This window comes from Manis pentadactyla, chromosome 10 (assembly GCF_030020395.1).
Source record: "Manis pentadactyla isolate mManPen7 chromosome 10, mManPen7.hap1, whole genome shotgun sequence".
In the NCBI taxonomy this organism is placed as follows: Eukaryota; Metazoa; Chordata; class Mammalia; order Pholidota; family Manidae; genus Manis; species Manis pentadactyla.
Window position 1 is genome coordinate 48916336 of NC_080028.1, and position 21047 is coordinate 48937382.

At 35.5% G+C, this 21047-nt stretch overlaps 2 protein-coding genes across 2 annotated transcripts; both read left to right on the plus strand.

Annotated features, from left to right (window-relative positions):
• Positions 1–1121: 1121 nt before the first annotated feature.
• On the plus strand, positions 1122–2081 carry LOC130679341 (olfactory receptor 6C2). Its single transcript, XM_057487940.1, has one exon. It carries the CDS (start codon positions 1122–1124, stop codon positions 2079–2081), a length of 960 nt encoding a protein of 319 aa, XP_057343923.1.
• Positions 2082–16316: 14235 nt separating this feature from the next.
• LOC130679342 (olfactory receptor 6C2-like) lies at positions 16317–17264 on the plus strand. Its single transcript, XM_057487941.1, has one exon. It carries the CDS (start codon positions 16317–16319, stop codon positions 17262–17264), a length of 948 nt encoding a protein of 315 aa, XP_057343924.1.
• Positions 17265–21047: the final 3783 nt, after the last annotated feature.

The following is a 21047-nucleotide window of genomic DNA, read 5'->3' on the forward strand; positions in this document are numbered from 1 at the left end:
ATTAGCCCTGTACTTTGCAAATAGTATCCACTGGATAGAATAGTTCCATTTAAAATAGCTTGTCTCAGATATTCTATTAGCCATGAAGAATAAAGTCCTGACGTAAAATTAAGTGGTTTTGCTCTAATAGGAGGAAGAAAAAGCCACATTCCACAGTCTCTCCGATCAGAGAGTGAATCTGTGGGCACACTATGGGTGATTTCAGCTTTGAGAAAGAAAGGAAAGCAAAAAGCAAAACAACCATAGTCTTGAAAAAATCCATGAAGGCAAATTCTGGACACCTGGAAAAATTCTACATACTTAACCAGCAAGAGGTCCAGGCCTGAGATTTCTAGAAAAAAATTAACATGCAAAAAACAACAGCAGATGGAGAATTGTAACATTAAATTTAAAGTCAAATTCAAAGGCCATCTTTAGGGGCTTTCAGAGAAATGGGACTACCGTCAATTAACTGAAAAATCACTGAATGCAGATGAAGATACTCCTTTTGTAAATCCTGAACACAAAATTTTTTTTATCCTATAGATAAAATAGGTGTACATCAAACCATCTTTGAGTTAAGAATAAGGAATGCAGGCAGAGAAAAATAAAGAGACAAAGGAAAATCTCAGTCTCGTGAGTTGTATATTGTTATAATTGTTTTTTTTTCCAGGAGAAATGCATCTTAACCTTAAAACAATATTATGAGAGTCACAATTGAAGGGAACTCATGTTCTTAATTATCTGGATATGCCCCATATCCAAGGTTTGTTGGATAAAGAATGTTTAAGTACACATAAGGTAACATCTTTTTTCCTCTAAAGTATTTGTGAATCCAATCCATGTAACGAATTACAATCAGCTATATTTTTATATTCTGAAGGGCTAAGGATGATCTCATAAAAAGTTGGATTATTTTACAACACGAATTCTGAAGGAATAAATCTGCTGCTCATAACTGGAATATTCAAGAAGACTATAGGAATAGTGGCATTATTGATTATGTTGTGAAAAGAAAAAATTAGTATAGCTGGTTTGCTTGGTTTTTATATGCCTAATCTTGTGCTGCAAAATTTGAATATCTACCTCATAAAATTACTTTGATTATTATATTCTTACTGAGCAGAGATCAAGGGTCAGTGATGAGAAACCACACGGCAATAACAACTTTTATCCTGTTGGGACTCACAGATGATCCTCAACTGCAAATCCTGCTTTTTATCTTCCTATTTCTCACCTACATTTTGAGTGTAACAGGGAACCTGACTATTATCACCCTCACATTGGTAGACTCCCATCTGAAAACCCCTATGTACTTTTTCCTCGGAAATTTTTCCTTCTTAGAAGTGTCATTTACCACTGCCTGTATTCCTAGATTCCTGTACAGCATGTCAACTGGGGACAATACCGTTACCTACAATGCTTGTGCCAGTCAAATATTTTTTGTTATTCTCTTTGGAGCAACAGAATTTTTTCTCCTGGCAGCCATGTCCTATGACCGCTACATTGCTATCTGTAAACCCCTGCATTACATGACCATCATGAACAGTAGGGTCTGTACCTTATTAGTCCTCTGCTGTTGGGGGTCTGGCTTGATGATCATTCTCCCACCCCTTAGCTTGGGCCTCCAGCTTGAATTCTGTGACTCTAATGCAGTTGATCATTTTAGTTGTGATGCAGGTCCCCTCCTAAAGATCTCATGCTCAGATACTTGGGTAATAGAACAAATGGTTATCCTTGTGGCTGTATTCACACTCATCATCACTCTACTGTGTGTGATACTGTCCTACACACACATCATCAGGACAATTCTCAGGTTCCCCTCTGTCCAACAGAGAAAAAAGGCCTTTTCCACCTGCTCTTCCCACATGATTGTGGTTTCTATCGCCTACGGCAGCTGCATCTTCATCTACATCAAGCCCTCGGCAAAGGAGGAAGTGGCCATAAACAAAGGCGTCTCAGTGCTCACTACGTCTGTTGCCCCCTTGTTGAACCCCTTCATTTACACCCTGAGGAATAAGCAAGTGAAACAAGCTTTTAATGACTCCGTGAAGAGGATTGCATTGTTCTCAAAAAACATCAGTTTTGATGAATCAAAGTAAAATGAAAGAAGAAAATACTCTAAATATTTAACTGCAGTTGATAACTTATTTCAATGCTTTGTACCTATAATTCAGTCATAGTAACCTTATCAGAGACATGTAATACTTCATCCTACTCTCAACTTAAGCAAACTCCTTCTCCTTTCAAACCAACCTCATAAGTGGTGTTTTTCCTCATTGTGAAACTATAAAATATATTTCCAAGTAATTAAATTTGTTCAGTTCTTACCCAAACCTTTTTTCAATGCTCTGGTTCAGGAAGGAAAGTAATAGTATTTAAAAGTATATAGATTATCTAGAAGATACATTATGTTGTAATAGCACTTACTTTTCCCCAGAAGCAACGTTATCAAAATGACCATAAATAGTAAGAGTGTTGTCAGTGAAGAAAGGAAAGAAGAAAGAAAGATTAAAGAAATGAAGGGACAGAGAAAGAGAGGGAGGGAAGGAGGGAAGAAGGATAGAGAAAGAGAGAGAGAGAGAGAAAGCCAACAAGCAAGAAAGCAATAAAAAGGAAAAAGAGGCCTCTGCTGATAATACTCCTGCCTTTTACATTATTATCTTTTAAAGTCAATCATTACTTCTGCTAGCTAACAGACAAAATGGACAAAGAATTAATTATTTAAGAAAAATTGGAAAGATCACATCCTACATTAAATTAAAAACTCAGGAATTATTTATCTTAAAACTTAAAGACAGGCTTTCAAATCACCATTTAACACTCTTTTAAATAATTTCTATGGCATAATTTTGAAAGCAATTACTTTTCATGAACTACTAATATTATGTCAAACTGTTTTCAAACATTATTATTACTGCCCTTGCCAATCCTATAAATATGTTTTAGTTGTATCAACATGTAGACAGAAGACTGAGTAAATTGATGAACATTTCATAGGGAGCAAATCTTGAGGCCTGACTTCTCATCTTGAGGCATGTTCATCCCACAAGCAGCAGTGTGGTTTGCAGAGGGCAGGAGGAGAAAGGACACTGGAATTGGGAGTACACCAGCTGACATGCTAGCAGGGTGCTCTCTCTGCAGTAACGCACTCCTGGTTTATCAATGTGTCTTCTTATCTTTGCATATTGTTATTTTATTGACATCAAGGAAGAAAATTAAATGGGCTCAACATTTTGGAATTTATGTATTAGATTTTACATACCATAATCTTTCCTGTGGTAGCATATTCAAGATTTTATGTTTTGATTAGGGAAAAGATGATATATTGCAGTTATCACCTCCGTACCAACTTTGAAGCATATTTATTATCAGCATGACTTTCAGGAGTGTTCACCAAAAAACTCTTATGTAGTGAAATCACTATAAGAAATATTTGAATAAAGAAATTGACACAAGAGACTCTAAAATATTTATTATCAAGACTGAAGCAATTATGTGACATTTCATAATGTGCTACATTTGATGACAAGCTTGTAATAAGTGAATGTAACTATTTTTGATACATTTGCAAACCAGAATTAAATAATCTTTAATTACTTAATTGAGATAATAGTTGTAAAACCTGGAAGTTAAATTAAGAAAAAGTTCAGGACATCAGTATGTAAAATTGAAGATAGAGGAGTAGAAGCCAAGTAACTAAGCCAGGTAGCATTATTTCAACCTTCTTTTTATGAGGAATTTTAAGTTATATCCACAAATAAATGCAAAGCAATGATAATTAGTAATTAATATTGAAACATGGCAATTTCACTCAGGGGTGTAAAGTAGCACTCTCTGAAAATGGAGATTAAAGATGTGCAGTGGTGGAAGTATTAAAGTTTAAAATAAAAGAAAGGAAGCCATTTATACTGAGCAGCTGCATTATTTGGGGTGACTTACTGTGTTTTATTTATTTTTCTTTTTGTGGTTAGCCTGATTATTTATGAGCCCTGTGGTCTTCATTGGAGTCTTACAGTTGAAGAAGCAGGTGCCTCTTCCTGTCTTGGCTTAAGTGGACTGGGAAAGCCCTTCACCAGTCAGCCGCCCAGAGGTTCTGGGCTCACATCTGGGTCCACTGGTGGGCTTGTGCTGGAGTCTGTGGGTGGGCTGGCTTTTCAACTGGTTCAGCAGTGGGTGAGCCTGCTCCTTGGGGGCTGACCTGGTGCTGGGGTGGGGCATGAACCTGAGTCACGGGAACAGGCCTGTTCATGAATCTGTGGGGGCCAGCCTGCTGCTGGGGTCCCTTAGATTGGCGTAGCACCTGTGTCCATGGGGGCAGGGCTCTTCTGGGACTGTGGTGTTAGTCCTCGATCCTGGTCAGAGGTTTGTCCTGCTTCTTGGGTGGGCCTGGAAGCTGAGTCTGCAGCAGCCTTCCTGGGACTGGGGACACAGTGTGGGGCTGGAGCTTAGGGCCCCGGGGCGGGCTGGGTGCTGAAGCGAGGGGCCTGCTGGCTGAGCCACAGGAGCAGGGCTGTGGGGCTGGCCTGCCATGGGAGGTCCCTGGGGAGTCCTCGCTGCTGGGGTACGTGGCTGCTTACTTCGCTCTCCTCCCACAACAGGGTGGGTTTCTCCCTCCATGTCGCACTACCTGGGCTTGGGGAAGGGGACATGAGTACTGTGAGATGTCTGCCAACCTCTCTCATGTGTCTGTCTTATTTTCCTGCTCCCCCAGGTGCTATAATCTCTCACTTGGATCCCTTAGCTCTTGTGATTGTATTTTTGTGCTTGGATAGTTGTTCAAATTTACATTCCCAGGAGGGAAGGAGCACTGGAAATGTCTCTTTTGACATCTCACTGACATCCTGTTTATGTTACATTTTGCCTTGTGTCCCGTCTTCCCATCGTTTTAATTTATCCCAAGAGTTTTACGTTCCTCTCTTTTCCTTTCTTACCTCATTTAGTCTTCAGTCAATATATTCTAGTTTTGTTTCTGTCAGCTTATTAACTATATATTTAGCCATTATTTTAGTTGTAAAGCTAATATTGATTACTTCCTTATGAAAGTGTCTTCTATGTCCTGCTCTAATTATTTTCATTTCCTAGTTAAGTAATAATTTGAGAATTGGTATATATATTGTTCCCCATCAGACATTTTACCCATTGGTTTTCACCTCTATTGAGATTTTCTGACTCCACCATTCCTTTTGTGCTTGGTTCACTGAATATGAAAAAGAGCTTGCTTTTGTTCTCCTCTCTTTATTTATTTATGTATTCATTAATTCTGTTGTTTTTGTATGAGTAAAAATGTTATATATTTTTATCTTATTCTATGAGCTATAATACATTGTTCTCTTTATCATCCAATCTCAATTTTTTCCAGGTGCGGTCCAGCTGGATCCCCTTTTAGCTGCCACTGTGCCTTTTTAATAAGCTTCCAATACTTATGAAAACTATTCCTATACTGGGGAAGTTTAATACTGCCTCCTGTGCCATGTTCTGGATGTCACTTGCACATGCAATCTCCCCTGAGTTGTTTCAGATTTTTACCAAAGAACAAAAATGAATTTTGTGAGGAAATAAAGCAAACTGATGTTGCATGTCTTTCATGAAATCATTTACAAGCATGCAAATTAAAAAATATGGCATTTAATTTTCTCAATAAGTTGTTATTTTATGAGGAAAACAAATGTGTATGGTTTAACTTAAAATAGTGATTTTTATATTGTGGGTAAAATTGTAACATTTCCAGAATATCTCGCCTGGCTTTAGTACATCTGCATATCAATTTGCAATCAGAGGTGCAGAGAAGTATGGCTTCAGGGCATTTGCATCATTCCTCATGGGTGGAGAGAAGTTCATCTCCATATCAGTGGGTAATTACCTGGGCAAGGAGGGCTTATCTGTACCTGAAAGGGGAGGGGAGAGCCGGTTTTGCTGCTGCTGGAGCAGGAGAGAGAGATGGGCTGGACTGCAGTTTTGTAAGCAATAAACGAATTTTAAACTTTATTTCTCCCTTTGACTGATTTCAGTTTTTAGAGGTATTTTGCCCCGGGATTTCCTCAGACTTAAATCTGGTGGCAGTCAGCAGGATTCCTCTGAACCAGAAATCTGTTATAATGGGTGCAATCTCTGGGAGGGCCGCCCTTAGAAATGATGGGGAGAATGGCGCTTGCACCGAGGGATGCATGTTTACACTCGTGTGGTTGTGGAAACACCACCACCGCTGCTGGCCACACCAACCCCAGCTCATGGCCTGAGCCTAAGGCTACTGCTTCTGCCACTGCTGCTGTTCCTGCTGGCAGCTGGAGCCTGGTCACAACTATGAAAAGGAACAGAGGTCCAGGTCACCTGGACAGAGAAGCAACTGGCTGCTGTGCACCATGCCTTGCTGGCTATGGAGCCCATCACCGGAACAGCTCCGACCATGGTAATAACTACGTATCCCATCACGGGGTGGGTGAGAGAGTGGACCCAAAGGCCATTGAGTGGTGTGGCTCAGACACCTACCATATTTCATGTGACTGGCCATTGCCTTTGGCAACCCCAGGGAATAATGAAGCAGATGCATTGGCCCAGATGCGCTGACTAGAAGGAAAGCCTGCCTCTGATGTGGCCCAATGGCTATGTCAGCATTTGTTGCACGTGGGGCAAAAGACAATGTGGGCTGTAGCCCATCAGTGGGGCTTGCCATTGACCTTTGAAGAAGTCAGCCAATCCCGGAAGGAGTGCCCTGCACATTGTGCAGATCAACAAACCACCAAGAGGGGCCTAGAGCGTCTCTTTGCAGCCTATGGCCCATCGCCGGTGATTGAGAGCGATCTAGGCACCCACTTTATTGGACATGTATTGCAAGGATGGGTGCAGCAATTAAAGTAAAATGGACATGGCCCTGGACATTTCGACACATGGACTGCAGATGGCTGGCTCTTCTGGCACCTTGGGGAAAAGGCCTGGAAGCTGGCCTCCTCTGAATTGCTGGAATAATACCAAGTGGCCCCCCAACAATCACGGTTATTTGCTTCTACAATCCTTGAGTCCTGGATGCACCCCTTGGCTGCAGCTGCTGCATTATGGCTGGAATAGACGAGCTTTGGACTTAATCTGCATGGGACTTTGAACCTAATTGAATCCTCTGACTTGAGAATTATCATGATTGTATTGCTGTTGTCAAGAAAAAAATGCTTTAAAAGAGGCTTGACTATGTCTGATGTTTGGTAAAAGTTTTGTGAGCAATCTAGCATGATTGTTAGGAATGAGTAAACAAGTGTAGAAACATATTTTGTGCTTAGTGAGAGATCATATTATAAAGTACATTTGCTTAATCTGCATAGGCTGAATCATCTGGCTTGAGGATTATCAAGATTTTATTGCTGTTGCTATTGCATGTTACTAGATTGGTTAGAAGAGGGGGAATGAGTAAATTATAAGGCAAGATTTCTGGAGGAGTGGCCTGTGGGTAAAATTGTAACATATCCAGAATATCTTGCCTGGCTTTAGTACATCTGCATATCAATAGGCATTCAGAGGTGGAAAGAAGTATGGCTTTAGTGCATTTGCATCATTCCTCATTGGTGGATAGAAGTTCATCTCCATATCAATGGGTAATTACTGGGGCAAGGAGGGCTTATCTGTACCTGAGAGGGGAGGAGAGGGCCAGTTTTGCTGCTGCTGGAGCAGGAGAGAGAGAGATGGGCCGGACTGCAGTTTTGTAAGCAATAAATGGATTCTAAACTTTATTTCTCCCTTTGACTGATTTCGGTTTTTAGAGGTATTTTGCCCCAGGATTTGCTCTGCCCAGACTTACCCATATATTAAGAGACTTGATTTTTGAGCTGCTATTCCTCCAGCACTGATAATTAGCAGAAAATGTTCAAGATTTTTAAAAGTGCATAAATTCACTTTGTTGTATTGTATTAAAGTACAATACTTAGAATTAACAGATTCTATGAAGTATTTATTAATGGGTCAAATGTGCTATTCATAGGTTGGAGTTATTGCAAGTTGATTTGTATTTAAGAAAAAAATCGCAGTTTTTTGAAATCCCATATGTTACTAGATGTTATTCCAGCCCTTTCTTTCCAAATCAAGAGTGCACTGTAGTAAGTCTTAGTTCTTAAATGAAAATAGATCATTCTCAAATATTGAAGTTTGCAAACTTATTAATCTATAATGTGATATAATGAAGGTTAGACTCATAGATTGAGATTTTAACATTTCCTAGCGCAAGTTTATTGAACAAAGATCACTATTGCATCTTCATAATGCAAATGTCCTTTAAAACTCCTGATCTAACCAAAGAAAAATATATTCATCTATGGTGTATAGAATATTCCTTACACTTCTCTGAAATATTCACATCAATGATAAAAATGTGAAGTTTGTTTAAAATCATGGTGGAGGAGGAGGGGTAGGTAGGGTAATGGGGATAAGGAGGCACAGAGATCTCAGTCATAATATAAGTTGATCACAGGGATGGTACTGCAGCACAGAGAATATAGTCAGTAGTTCTGTAATATCATTCTATGTTGACAGATAGTAACTGCACTAGTGGGGGTAAGGATAATAATGTGCATAACTATTAAACCACAGTGTTGTATACTTGAAACCAATATAATATTGTATTGCAGCTACGCTTTAATTAAGAAAAAAATTCATTTTAATTCTCTTTTATCTAGGACTTTACTTATAAAACTTCCCTTCTAATTAAGCTTTCTATTGAAAATAATCATATTAAAAAATCTCTTTTGAATTACTGAACAAGGTGTGGGATAGATGGAAGTTTTCACACAGAATGCCTGGCCGTAGTCCATTTACATACCAATGGGTGTTTACCACTGTAGTGCCTCATAAGCTGCAAGAGGCCGTCAGGGAGGTGACTGGAAGGAGCAGCGCCTTCAGCTCTGGAAATGGTGGATGAAACGTCAGGGGAGGCTGAGGAGGTGGGGCCCCTGCCTGAGGCACCAGCCCCTCTTATATTTAAAGTCCACCTGGCTGTAGTTAAGAAAAAAAAAGTGCAGCAGGTATGGGTTCCTCAGGGAGAGGAGCAGCCCCTCCCTAGGTTGTGGTGCACTCCAAGCTGGTGGATTTGAGCACCTGGTTGTGCCAGAAGCCCTCGGAACCTCTACCCACATGGCTTGTGTGTCTTTGGGATTTAGGAGTAGAAAGCATTGTTCTGTCTGAGTCAGAAATGGGTGAACTGGCTACCCTGACAACTCACCCCTCTCTCTAACAGAAGTTACAAAATGCCCATCACACCCCAGGGAATCATGCATTTTGGGATTGGCTGACAAAAGCCCTTAGGGCAGTTTGACCTAATGGGTGATTTACTATACTTCCCTACTAGCTGGCAAATGTATGGAGACCTCCAACAGGTTATAGGGGAGTTGGGCATGAAAAATATCATCTATTATATGGATCTGAGAATGAACACACTAATGTCTGCTGAGACACAGGGCAATCCACTCTTAAGATTAAAGTTTGGACTGACCTTTTATTGTTTAGCAGTGAATTTTGAAAGATTATCCAAGATAACGAATGAAAACTATTCAGTAACATAGTTCAGTAATGCCAATGGACAGAAACGTTTTGTAAAGGTGATGAAATGTTCAGAATATACGCTGGAAAATTTATCTTTATCATAAAGCAATTCAACTTTCGTATTAGATATAAGCTATATACCATAGTGTAGTTTAAAAGTGAAAGATAGAATACAATCAAAATATTAAAAAATACTTTTATTTATTCAGTTAATTACATTTTGAAGTGAGGACATTGATTAATATATTTTATCATTAAATATGTTCAAAATCTCTTTTAGATTCAAAATTACAAAAAGATTTGCATAAATTGTCCCAAAATATATAAATGTCTATTTGTATATGCAGGTATTATTTTTGTAATATATTTTGTAAATATATACAAATACAAAATTAATGAAAAATAATGTACTTTACCTGGGAGATATTTTATTATTGTGCATTCATATTTTTACTAAAAAATCCAGTCATTTTTAATAACATCCTATCAAGGAAAATCATCCAATAAAACATGTATTTTTTTTCAAGCTACTCTAATTTATTATTTTATGGAAGCAAAAAAATAAAAATAAAACTATTAGTGAACTCATAACTAATTGGTTATGTATTTTAGAGCCATATTTTCAGCTAAATAAATTTAGTGATGCATTTCATTTTCCTTTTAAATTGAGGACACCTGTGTAATCAATTTCAAAATTAGGTAAACTATTTCCAAATAAACTTACATCATAAGCACTGACAAAGAGAAAACATCGACTATGTCATATAACATACAGTGTTTTCTCTCTTTTAAATTAAGTATGTTTAATTTACATGCCTATTCTTAAGTAAATTTCATGAACTTTTATCTTTGCCTGTTCTGAAGTTTTTCTTCTTTTTATAATTGAGTAAATAATAGTTTTCCTTCTATACAATGGTGCTTATTACCTCATTCATGAATTCACCATCTTAACATTATTTATCTAAACAATTTTATTTCCGTGGCAAATCATAGCAATTTTTTTCATATTTCTTAGCATATTTCTTCTCCTTTTATACTAATTTTCCAGTGATTCTCTCCAGGCTGTTGATTGAAATGAGAGAGCTTAGGGAACCATAGATGAATCTAAATCTTTCATTCTTGATCTCACCTTCATGGGGCCCTGTTCATTTGTTGTAATCCTTTCTCTAACTTCTACTTTCTTGCAAAATGCATTGAGCATCCCGTAGGTTCAGTGTTGGTATCAGAGTCATTTCAAAACAATGAAGCAAATATTTGTCCTGCAATCAGGGCAGATTTGGCCATCAATAATTATCAATGATGAGTTGTCATTGTTCAAAGTGTTGATCAGAATTAGAACTCTGGTAGGAGCTATTTTTTCTATTTTTGAAATGTATTAAAACATGTGAAGTCAATTCTTCAAGAAAAATATCGTCCAATTTACAGTATAGTTTTTATACTGACTTTTGTTCACTTCTACAGTTGTTCAGGTTTTTTATCTAGACATAATAGAACAATCATTCCTTCTGCAGTTCTACAGTGCAGTGTCTGGTTTGAAACACTAAGGCATTAGAAATGCAAGTGCACGTGCAAAAATCAAACTTTTTGCTCTTGACTTTACAGGTTCAGAAAATAGGAAAAAAGGAATAATTAATGTTTTATTCAAAGAGGAATAGCAAAATATCACCATTAATTCACTGTTAGTTATTTGAATGTAACCTACATGGCATTTGTAGTTATTCTTAAATGTTTGAAATAAAAGTAATACCACTGTGTTACTTACCATTAGCAGTATATGTTGGGGTAGCCTTTTTTTCTCTAGACTACAAGAGCAGGGACCAACCACAATGAAAGGAAAACACACTCACTGGAAAACAATAGTTAATTTTATAGTCAGGAAACTTATTATAATCTCTCATACTGATTCAAAGTACAAAGCTAAGTGTGACTATTTTAGTAATGCAATTTTCTTCACTGTCACATATATCTGAACACATAGTAGTGTCTATGCCTTGTCATACATAAACTCCTCTTTAATACCAAATAATTTATAAGATGTGTGCTCAACTAAAGCCCATTTCACCACATTCAGAAAGATTATCATAGCTGAGATGGTTAGCTTGAAACTTGGGAAATATTTGCTGATTTCAAATTATTTAAAAGGATTGAAGGCTTCTCTATAGGTAGTCTAAGGAGACAGTCTCTAAGGACAGATGAAAAATTACTCAAGAGAACCTACAAAACACAAGTTGGCTTTTGTCTTTATCATAAGAAATAAGCTTATTTTTTCACATAATGATATAAAGTGCTGCTAGGGTTGTCACATTAAAAAAATACTTATTTCAAGGCAAACATGTAGACACCACAAATTACCAGATTATTTTGGATCATAGATAATAATACATGTAAGATACCAAGATAATTCCTTTGAGGTTTTTTTTCATATGTGAACCTACTACTAGGAAACTGCATATGAATATATAACACAAACACTACTCCTATTTAATTTTTGAAAAGCAACTGTGTTCAATGGCTAAGAAAAAAATAGGACTTCTGCATAACATTATGGTTTGAGAATGAATATTTTCTTCAGTGATATATAAATGTGTACCTAAGTTCACCCTTTTGAACTAGCTCTAATTATTACACCTGTCATGTTTGAACATTTACTATACATGAAGTACTGTGTTAGTTGTTGTGCATACATTATTCAATATAATAATCATAACAAAGTACACATAAACTTTTTTTGCTCTTGAAAAAAAGAGAACTAGAGGAATCATTTTACTTGCTCACACTCATGACAAAATTTAGAAATCATGGACACAGGATGCAAACAGTCCTTTGATTCCAAAATTTAGTTTACCATTATGCAAAGTTCCAACTAAGTAAATGAATAGTTAGATGACAGGTAGATGATGATGATACATAGACAGATATTGATAACTGATTGATATACAGAGATTCATGATAGATAAAATATAGATAGATATAGATCATAGTGATGAATATAGAGAGATGATAGATATAGATAATGTATAGATGATAGATAGAAGAGGAAGTATTCACTTTGGAAAATATTCAACAATATAATACTGTACCTAAGATATGAATTCTTAAATATTTTTAGAATGAAGAAATAAGTATACAATTAAAATATTGACATCCTTATACCACACATGCATAAACATTTTCAAGAAATGAAATAAGTTCATGCAGCAATTTTGAGTATATATTTTAAATTAAAATTTGATTTTTCAATCATATTATTTTATATATTTTAAAGTTTAAAGTACCATAATATTGGAAGAGAGAAATTACAATTGAATATAAATAGAAACACATAAAGTAACACTATATTTCGCACTGAATAACCCCAGAGGTAAAAAGCAAAGAACAAATTTTAAAAATTTAGTGTGTACTTTTTAAAATATCTTGCTCTGATCAAGGACTCTCCATGGGATATACAGTAAAGAGTAAAAGGATAACAAATAAATCTTTAACTTAATTTAAATTCTGTATTATCATTGGTGGAATTGATGGAGTGATTCTGATTTCATTTGTGTGAATTTTAGCACTCAGCAAATTAATAAATGTACTAATACTGGGACATAGGAATTTCACTGTGAAAAAAAAAGTGGGAGCAGGGTAGAGAATCAAATATGAGCAGAAGAATACAGTGGTGTTGGATTAGAAGCAGCGGCACCAGTGTAAACTGGTGATTTTTTAATGTTTGTTTTCTAGCAATGTCCTTCGGACGAAAAGCATTTTGCAAGCATCACTATGCTTAAAAACCAAGACAAAAATTTCAAAATGACACAGGAGCCTGCCTGAAGACCAAATCTGCACAACAGAGTGTACCAAAAAGAAAAAGTGACATACAGTGACTGCAATGGGGTATGGTGGAGGGGCGGGGGGGCTCAATAATGTGAGTGAATGTAGTAACCACATTATTTTTTATGTGAAACCTTCATATGAGCGTATATCAATAATACCTGAATTTAGAAAATAAAAAATTATAACATTAAATACAAAAGAACCATCATTGTATTACTATATAGATCTTGTTATGGATATGCATGTGTATATGAATGAATGTACAAAGGCAAATGGGAACTCTATAGAATAATTCTCTTGCCATATTATTAATGTATAAAGAATGAAAAAATTAAAAGGAGCCATTACTAAACCTCATGTATATGTGAAATAACCCTCAGCCAGTTGCATTCACTCTGGAGAAAGATCAAGTTCTCAAATTTTGCATCATTTTTTTTGACATTTTACTGACTATATATGTAGGCAAAGATGTTGAGCTTGATCTCCTAGCATATGAGAAACTAGTGTTGACTATCATTCCATGATATGCTGTTTTTAAATTTTTTTCAAGTTTAGTTGATAGATTGATAAAAAATAGCATTTTATGTAACAGGTGTATATATGTCTCCACAAGATTTTCTGAAATGATTTTCTCTCTCTCAACCCATGAGGAGAAGCAGCCTAGAGTATGCGGGACAGTTGAAGAGAGGGTGATGGAAAGGAAATATAAGAGGTCAATAGGCTATGAGCAATATTTTGGGGTCAAATGAGTAGCAAAGGAGAAGAGGAGAGCAGAATAAATCAATCATACATGCATTCATAATATCTGTGAAAAATGTCAAGTGAGAGTGCATGAAAGAAAGATTATATTAAGCATGGCAGTGGATGATGAATTGTAGCCCCATTGTTTCATTCAAGAGATTTAGTCAAATGTTCTTTTCAGCACTAACTACCTCTGGCTTTGAGACTCTCTATATTAGATCCTAGTATGTAGCAGTATGAAACTAGACCACATGTAACCTGACTATCCTCTAGTTAGATACAAATAAAACAAAACTAATATTCTGCTTATAAACATTTTCCTTTAACATAATTTTTAAAATAATTCCATTTGCTTTAATATTCTATATTGGTTGTGAACATTTAAAATGTTGTCATTCTATCCTACCCTCATCTTTTGGTCATCACAGAGTTTTGATTTCCCTTCTTGATAGGTGAATGATTTGGAATTTCTAATGACTCAACCTATTATTTAATATTTTTCAAAATATGAAGTCTACACCCATGTAATTGCTACTTCAGTTAGCTCAGCATTCCCTTAGTTTTCTTTCGTCTCCAACAGAGAGCACGCATTACAATGATTCAGTCACCTCTTGCTTGTATCATGACCTCCCATTCCTTTTTATTGTCCCAGTATGTTTCCTTGTCCTAGATGGAGTACTGATGCTAATGCAAATAAAGTAAGTCATAAATTATTGGAAGACAATATAGGTAAATATAAGAACAGGATCAGTAAAACCTATTGGAAAATGGCAATAGATGCAGATATGAGAGGACAAAAGGTAAATATATTTTCCTATATATTAATCAACCTTCCCATATACCAACACCATCATAAGTTATATTAAATGTTGGGAAGAAGACATTAAATAAGTTTTGTAACATATGACACTTACAAAGACTTACTATTCTAAATATACATAAATACCTAAGAAAAGGGTAAGGAATCACTTTGACTCAAAAACGATGAAAGGGTAGTAATACTCTGCTCATAAATAAAGCATAAATTATCAGTACACATTTGAAAAATTGCTATGCATTAATAGCAATCAAAAAATATGAATTAGAGTAGACAAAAGAATCATCATTTGGATCATTTTGGCAAAGATTTAGTACACTGATGGTACATCTTGATCTTTGTGCTATTAACTCATCTTCCAGTCTCCAAGGATATTCTCCTAACTCCCAGGTGCATTAGTTAGCTTTCACTTGCTTTTATTTTTCTATGTTCATTGTATTTTACATTCACTAGTGAATTTTATGCAGGGTCACCAAGGACACTTTTTTTAAACCTATTTGGTCTATTACAGGTTGCCCAGATAAAGCATCCTCAATCATATCTGTGGTGAAACTTTAAGGGGGCCACTCTGTGAAAAAATTAGGTCAGATCACCAATGTTTCAGAATCAGAGATTTTCTTTTTTGCTTTTGCCTGTTTACTAGCATTTCCCACTATCTAGCTATTCATATTATGCAGTAATAGTTTTTTTCAATTTAGACTCATATTGTAATTCATGATGAATGTTAGACCCAGGGATACAAAAACTGACACATCTGTGCATGCATTTCCACTGCAACCTCAAGGGAAATTTGAGGAGTATGCCTAGATCATATCCATGTCACAATTAATAATTCCTGCTTAGTTATGAGTTCCACTAAGTATCTGTGTAGATAAGACAAAAACTGAAGCCTGAATGACAAAAGCAACTGAAGAGTAAGTATGTCCAGATTTCTTAAATCAATTTTTTCTATTCTAAAATTTGGAAAAATATTTAAAATATTTCCTATCACTTCCCTAAACATGTCTGTTTATATATATGTATTATACATAAACACAGATTTATATAAAAAGAAACACACATAATATGTGTGGGTGTATTTTTTAGAATTTGGATCATTCATAAGGATAAAAGAAAATCAACTCACTTTTTTAAATGTTTCCAAATCTACTTTGCAGAGCTTTTCAAAATATTTCATGTTCATCTTTTTAATGTCTTTATTATCTGAAATTATGTCATATTTTTCTTTCCTGATAAACTCCATCTTTCCTCTTTTTTTTCAGATCAATTATACAGCACTTTTATTCATGTTATTCATCCTTTCTAAGTATCAGCTTGTGATTCTATTAATCATGTTTTTCCATTTTCCGTTTCAAAAAGTTTTGTGTCATCGTTTCCCTTTTTCTCTTCAGATACTTCCCTTTCGACTTTTTACGTGCCGATTACCTGAAACATCAAGGCAATAATGAGAAATCACTCAGCAATAACAACATTCATCTCGTTGGGACCTACAGAGGACCCACAGGTGCAAGTTCTGATCTTTATCTTCCTCTTTCTCACCTACATGCTGAGCATTACTGGAAATCTGACCATTATCATTCTTACACTCTTGGATTCTCATCTGAAAACACCTATGTACTTTTTTCTTCGAAATTTCTCCATCTTAGAAATCTCATTCACAACAGTCTGTATTCCTAGATTCCTGTACAGCATGTCAACTGGGGACAATACCATTACTTACAATGCTTGTGTGAGTCAAATATTTTTTTTTGGAATTTTTGGGGCCACAGAATTTTTTCTCCTGGCAGCCATGTCCTATGACCACTATGTGGCCATCTGTAAGCCCCTGCATTACATGAGCATCATGAACAGCAGAGTCTGTACCATCCTTGTCCTCTGCTGCTGGGTCTCTGGGTTGATGATCATCATCACACCGCTAGGTATGGGTCTCCGGCTGGAATTCTGTGACTCTAATATCATTGACCATTTTGGCTGTGATGCATCTCCTCTTTTTAAGATTTCATGCTCAGATACATGGTTCATAGAACAGGTCGTTATAATCTGTGCAGTACTGACATTCATCATTACACTGATAGGCGTTGTTCTTTCATACATATACATCATCAGGACAATTCTAAGATTCCCTTCTGAGTCACAAAGAAAGAAAGCCTTTTCTACCTGTTCATCTCACATGATTGTTGTTTCCATCACCTATGGAAGCTGTATTTTCATCTACATCAAGCCTTCAGCCAAAGAAGAGGTAGACATCAATAAAGGGGTATCCCTGCTCACTACATCTGTTGCCCCTTTGTTGAACCCCTTCATTTATACTTTGAGGAATAAGCAAGTGAAACAAGCTTTCAGTGACACAATCAAAAAAATTGCATTTCTTTCACAAGTAAGAGCACACTGACTTTGAAAAATCAAATGAAAATGATAGATTCATTCCTTAACATTTTTTCTCAAAGGCCTAACTAGTTCAGTCAGGTTAACCTTTATTTAATCCTTCATAGCTTGATCTGTGAACCTGCTTGGAGTTTCTTGCTCTCTTTAATATCAATGAAAATTTCCCCTATCATTAAATGAATATGTTCCAGAAAATAAAATCTTCCTTAATCTCTCACTAAGAATTTCTAATATTCCTCTGAAATAAAATTTTAATGTTAAATATAGCTCTATGATTTTTGGGAAATTGTTAGAGCACTAGTTTTGTGAAACTCCTTTAATTCACATGTGCTGAACAAAATAGGAAGAATATTTCATTGTTGTTTGAAGATATTAAGAAGACAAAATTTAAGAAAGAACTCCAAATAGGCATATCAATTAAAATCAAACATATTATAACCAAAGTAAGAAAATAAATACAAGGAATTGGAAAAAAATATGATATACAAAATATATAAGCAATGCATACGTGGATGTTTTATTGCCCTTGTCTAGCTTGGATTAACACATAGTCTACAGGCACACACCTGATCATCTACATTTGCTCTCTTACAACACTAAACTATGTTTTCTACCTTTATCTTGTATCTACCTACCACTTCAGCATTTTATTAAAAATAATAATAATAAACAGAGAAATGTGGTATTCACATATAAATCAAGTATAAAAATCAAATGAGTATTCATATTTGAACTGACTGTTTATAGTTCATAATGCATGAGCAAAACCGAAAGTTTCAGTGATGACTGCCCTTGTACTGTTCACCATGTAATTTATTCACTATGTAAGAATTTGTTCTCCATGTAAGAACTTGTTTGTTATGCATCAGAAGATTGGAGACTGACGAAAATTAGGCTTGGGGTGGATTAATGATTGTGCATTGAGCATTGAGTCCCCTATACAGAATTTTATTGTTGTTAACAACCATTTGATCAATAAATATGAGAGATGCCCTCACAAAAAAAAAAAAAAAAAAGTACACACTACCAATTGTAAAATAAATAAGTAACCGGGATGTAATGTATAACATAAGGAATATAGTCAAAACAGTGTAACAACTTGGTATGGTGATAGCTGGTACCTAGAATTATCAGGTATATAAATGTTGAATCACTATGTTGTACACCTGAAACTAATGTAATATAATACTGTGTGTCAACTACCCTTCAATAAAAAATAATTATCTACAAAAAAAAAAAATCCTGCCCTTTTTATCGCAGGAAGGTAATAAAGTAAAAAAATATGTCATAGCAAAAAAATATATATATATATAAGCAAGCTAGAATATTTAGAAAATTTAATTCAAGAAAGAGGAGAAAAAGACTACAGCTTCCTGATATTAGCATGCAAGCACTCATACAGACATGCACACATACAAACAAAAAATATCAAACAGTATTAAAAATAAGAAGAGGAATTTGCTTCCAGCTCTGCCAAAGCAACTTGTATGAGCCATGTCTTCTGCCTTAAATAATCATAAAACAGAATCAACTATGTGAGGAAACTTTTGATAACAAGCAGTTCAAAACTGTATTCCTATAGGTAAGGGAAATGGCAGTAAATGACTTCACAAGTAGTGCTAGCCCAGCAACACAGTGAGCTAGACTAACCTCAACATGATTGTCTTTCTGAGCTTACTTGACAAAGATCAGGTCAGCTGAAGTGGTTAGTACCCTCAGGTCAGGAATACACTGAGCTGGGATCTGAGTAGAATATTTCCCCCATGTATTCTTGGCTGAGGGATTGACTGAACACATGTAGACAAGTGGCATCCAGTTTAGCAGTGATAAGGCTGAAAATTCAACAGAGATTCTAGAAGCCAAGCAGTCTGTGGCCTTGGAGTCTGGGCCCAGTCAAAGTGAAGGACCTTGTTAATATCTCTTCAAACCACAGGCTTTTCCCACTGCAAAAGCCACTTAGGAGTCATTTAGGAGTAAGGACCACATTCAGAGCAAGAGTCAGAAAACTAAGGCCTAAATGTAAATCCCATCCACCACTGGTTCTTGCAAATAATGTTTTATTGGAACATGTCCATTCCATTCATTTGCATACTATCTATGGCTGCTTTTAAATGGCAGAGACGTCCTTGCCCAAAAAACTGAAAATGTTTACCATCTGGCCTTTTACAGACATCTCTCCACCTCTTAATGGAATTTCCTCTTCCATTTTTATTATTTTAAATAATTGAGGAAGAAATGATGAGAGAGATGTTATGCAGCTAACTTCTCATCATCTACTCAGGCATCTCCAGGGAGTAACTCTTAAAATTGTTGGCTAGCTGAAAGAATTTAATTAGCCCATCCACCTGCAATTACCCTTTTGTTTCTGAATGTACTTCAAAACAAATTTTTAAAGGATGAAGATATGGGATATCTGTCTATTTTCTCCATCTGGATCTCACACTAAAAACTAAAGTTAGAGCCACATCAGTGTTTTAAAACAAATAGGGAATTTAGTTGCTGTGTACTTTAATGGGAAATTCCATTTGCTCAGCCCACCAATTCCTATATTTCTTGAATATCACGTCAATCTCCCCTAAAAAAAGTTGATTTATTTCCAATTACCAAAGTTGTATATGCCCCAGGTGTGAATTTCAACATAAACTAAAGCCAAAACACTAGCATATATGGTATAACATAGGTTTTAGATCATCTTCCATTTTTTGATGTGTTTATTTTTCAAAGATTATTATAATTCAGTTACTTATACTCCACAATTTTGATTTGTAGTTCTTCAATATTTTGTTTAAAATACTGAGATAATAGCAGAGCTTCCTAAACATGTTTAAATAACATACAATGTTATGTTCAGTTAAGGTATACATGATTGTTTTAAAATCTAATTACAGTGATTTGTTTTAGGCACAGTTAAGGAATCATTTGGTCTAACTCTCCAATTATGCTGACTTAAATGAAACCCTGTCTACACACAAAATTCTGAAAGATATTGTTATTTGAAGCTAAAAGGTTTTTCAGTTTCTTGTGTAGTAATAGTTAATTTGAAATGTGGCATACAGGTAGATTTAAGACAGACTGGCATATAACAAAGAGATATAAATCAATTAGATACACCATGATCTCCTGGCCAAGCTCTCATACACGCTCACATACATGCTCCAAAGAAACTATCTCTCTCCTTGTCTCCACCTATTGCAACATACAATAGTCTTCTCACCAAAAATACTTTCACTGAAACCTATAGAATTCTTTCATATTATAGGTTTCTGAAGACAAAAATATATCATAGCTAAGGAAAGAGAGTCAAAAGAAGTATTTCTATTTCTTTAGGCATAGAAACAGAATTTATCATAACAAAATTGATACTTCATTAAATATCTAAATATCCCTTTAATGCATAAGGATCAACTAAATGAAGAAGATTTCTTGGTGACTCTGATTCAAAAGTTATTAAACAATCTATACACTAACTAACTTTAGGGGAAAATTAATTATGGATTTTCAAAGATAAAAAGCTGCACAACAATAATAATCAGGTAACAGGAGATTGAAAATAATGACCCATCTGTATCTCTCCATTCAGTTGGTTTATTTTTTGTAAATTTACAAATGTTGCTTAAAATTTTAGTAAAAATTAGACTATGTGCTTACAAATACAGAAATTTCCCAAAATGCACACCTTTACATAACTCCCTTTTTAAATGCTTGGTGCATCTTACTGCAGATTAAAGATGGATAGATGAGAAAGAGAGATAATAGAATATGTTATGCTTCTCCACATCTCTCTATTGAT

Coding starts and splice junctions, on each gene's coding strand:
- LOC130679341 (XM_057487940.1), top strand. CDS start 1,122: ATGAGAAACCACACGGCAATAACAACTTTTATCCTGTTGGGACTCACA.
- LOC130679342 (XM_057487941.1), top strand. CDS start 16,317: ATGAGAAATCACTCAGCAATAACAACATTCATCTCGTTGGGACCTACA.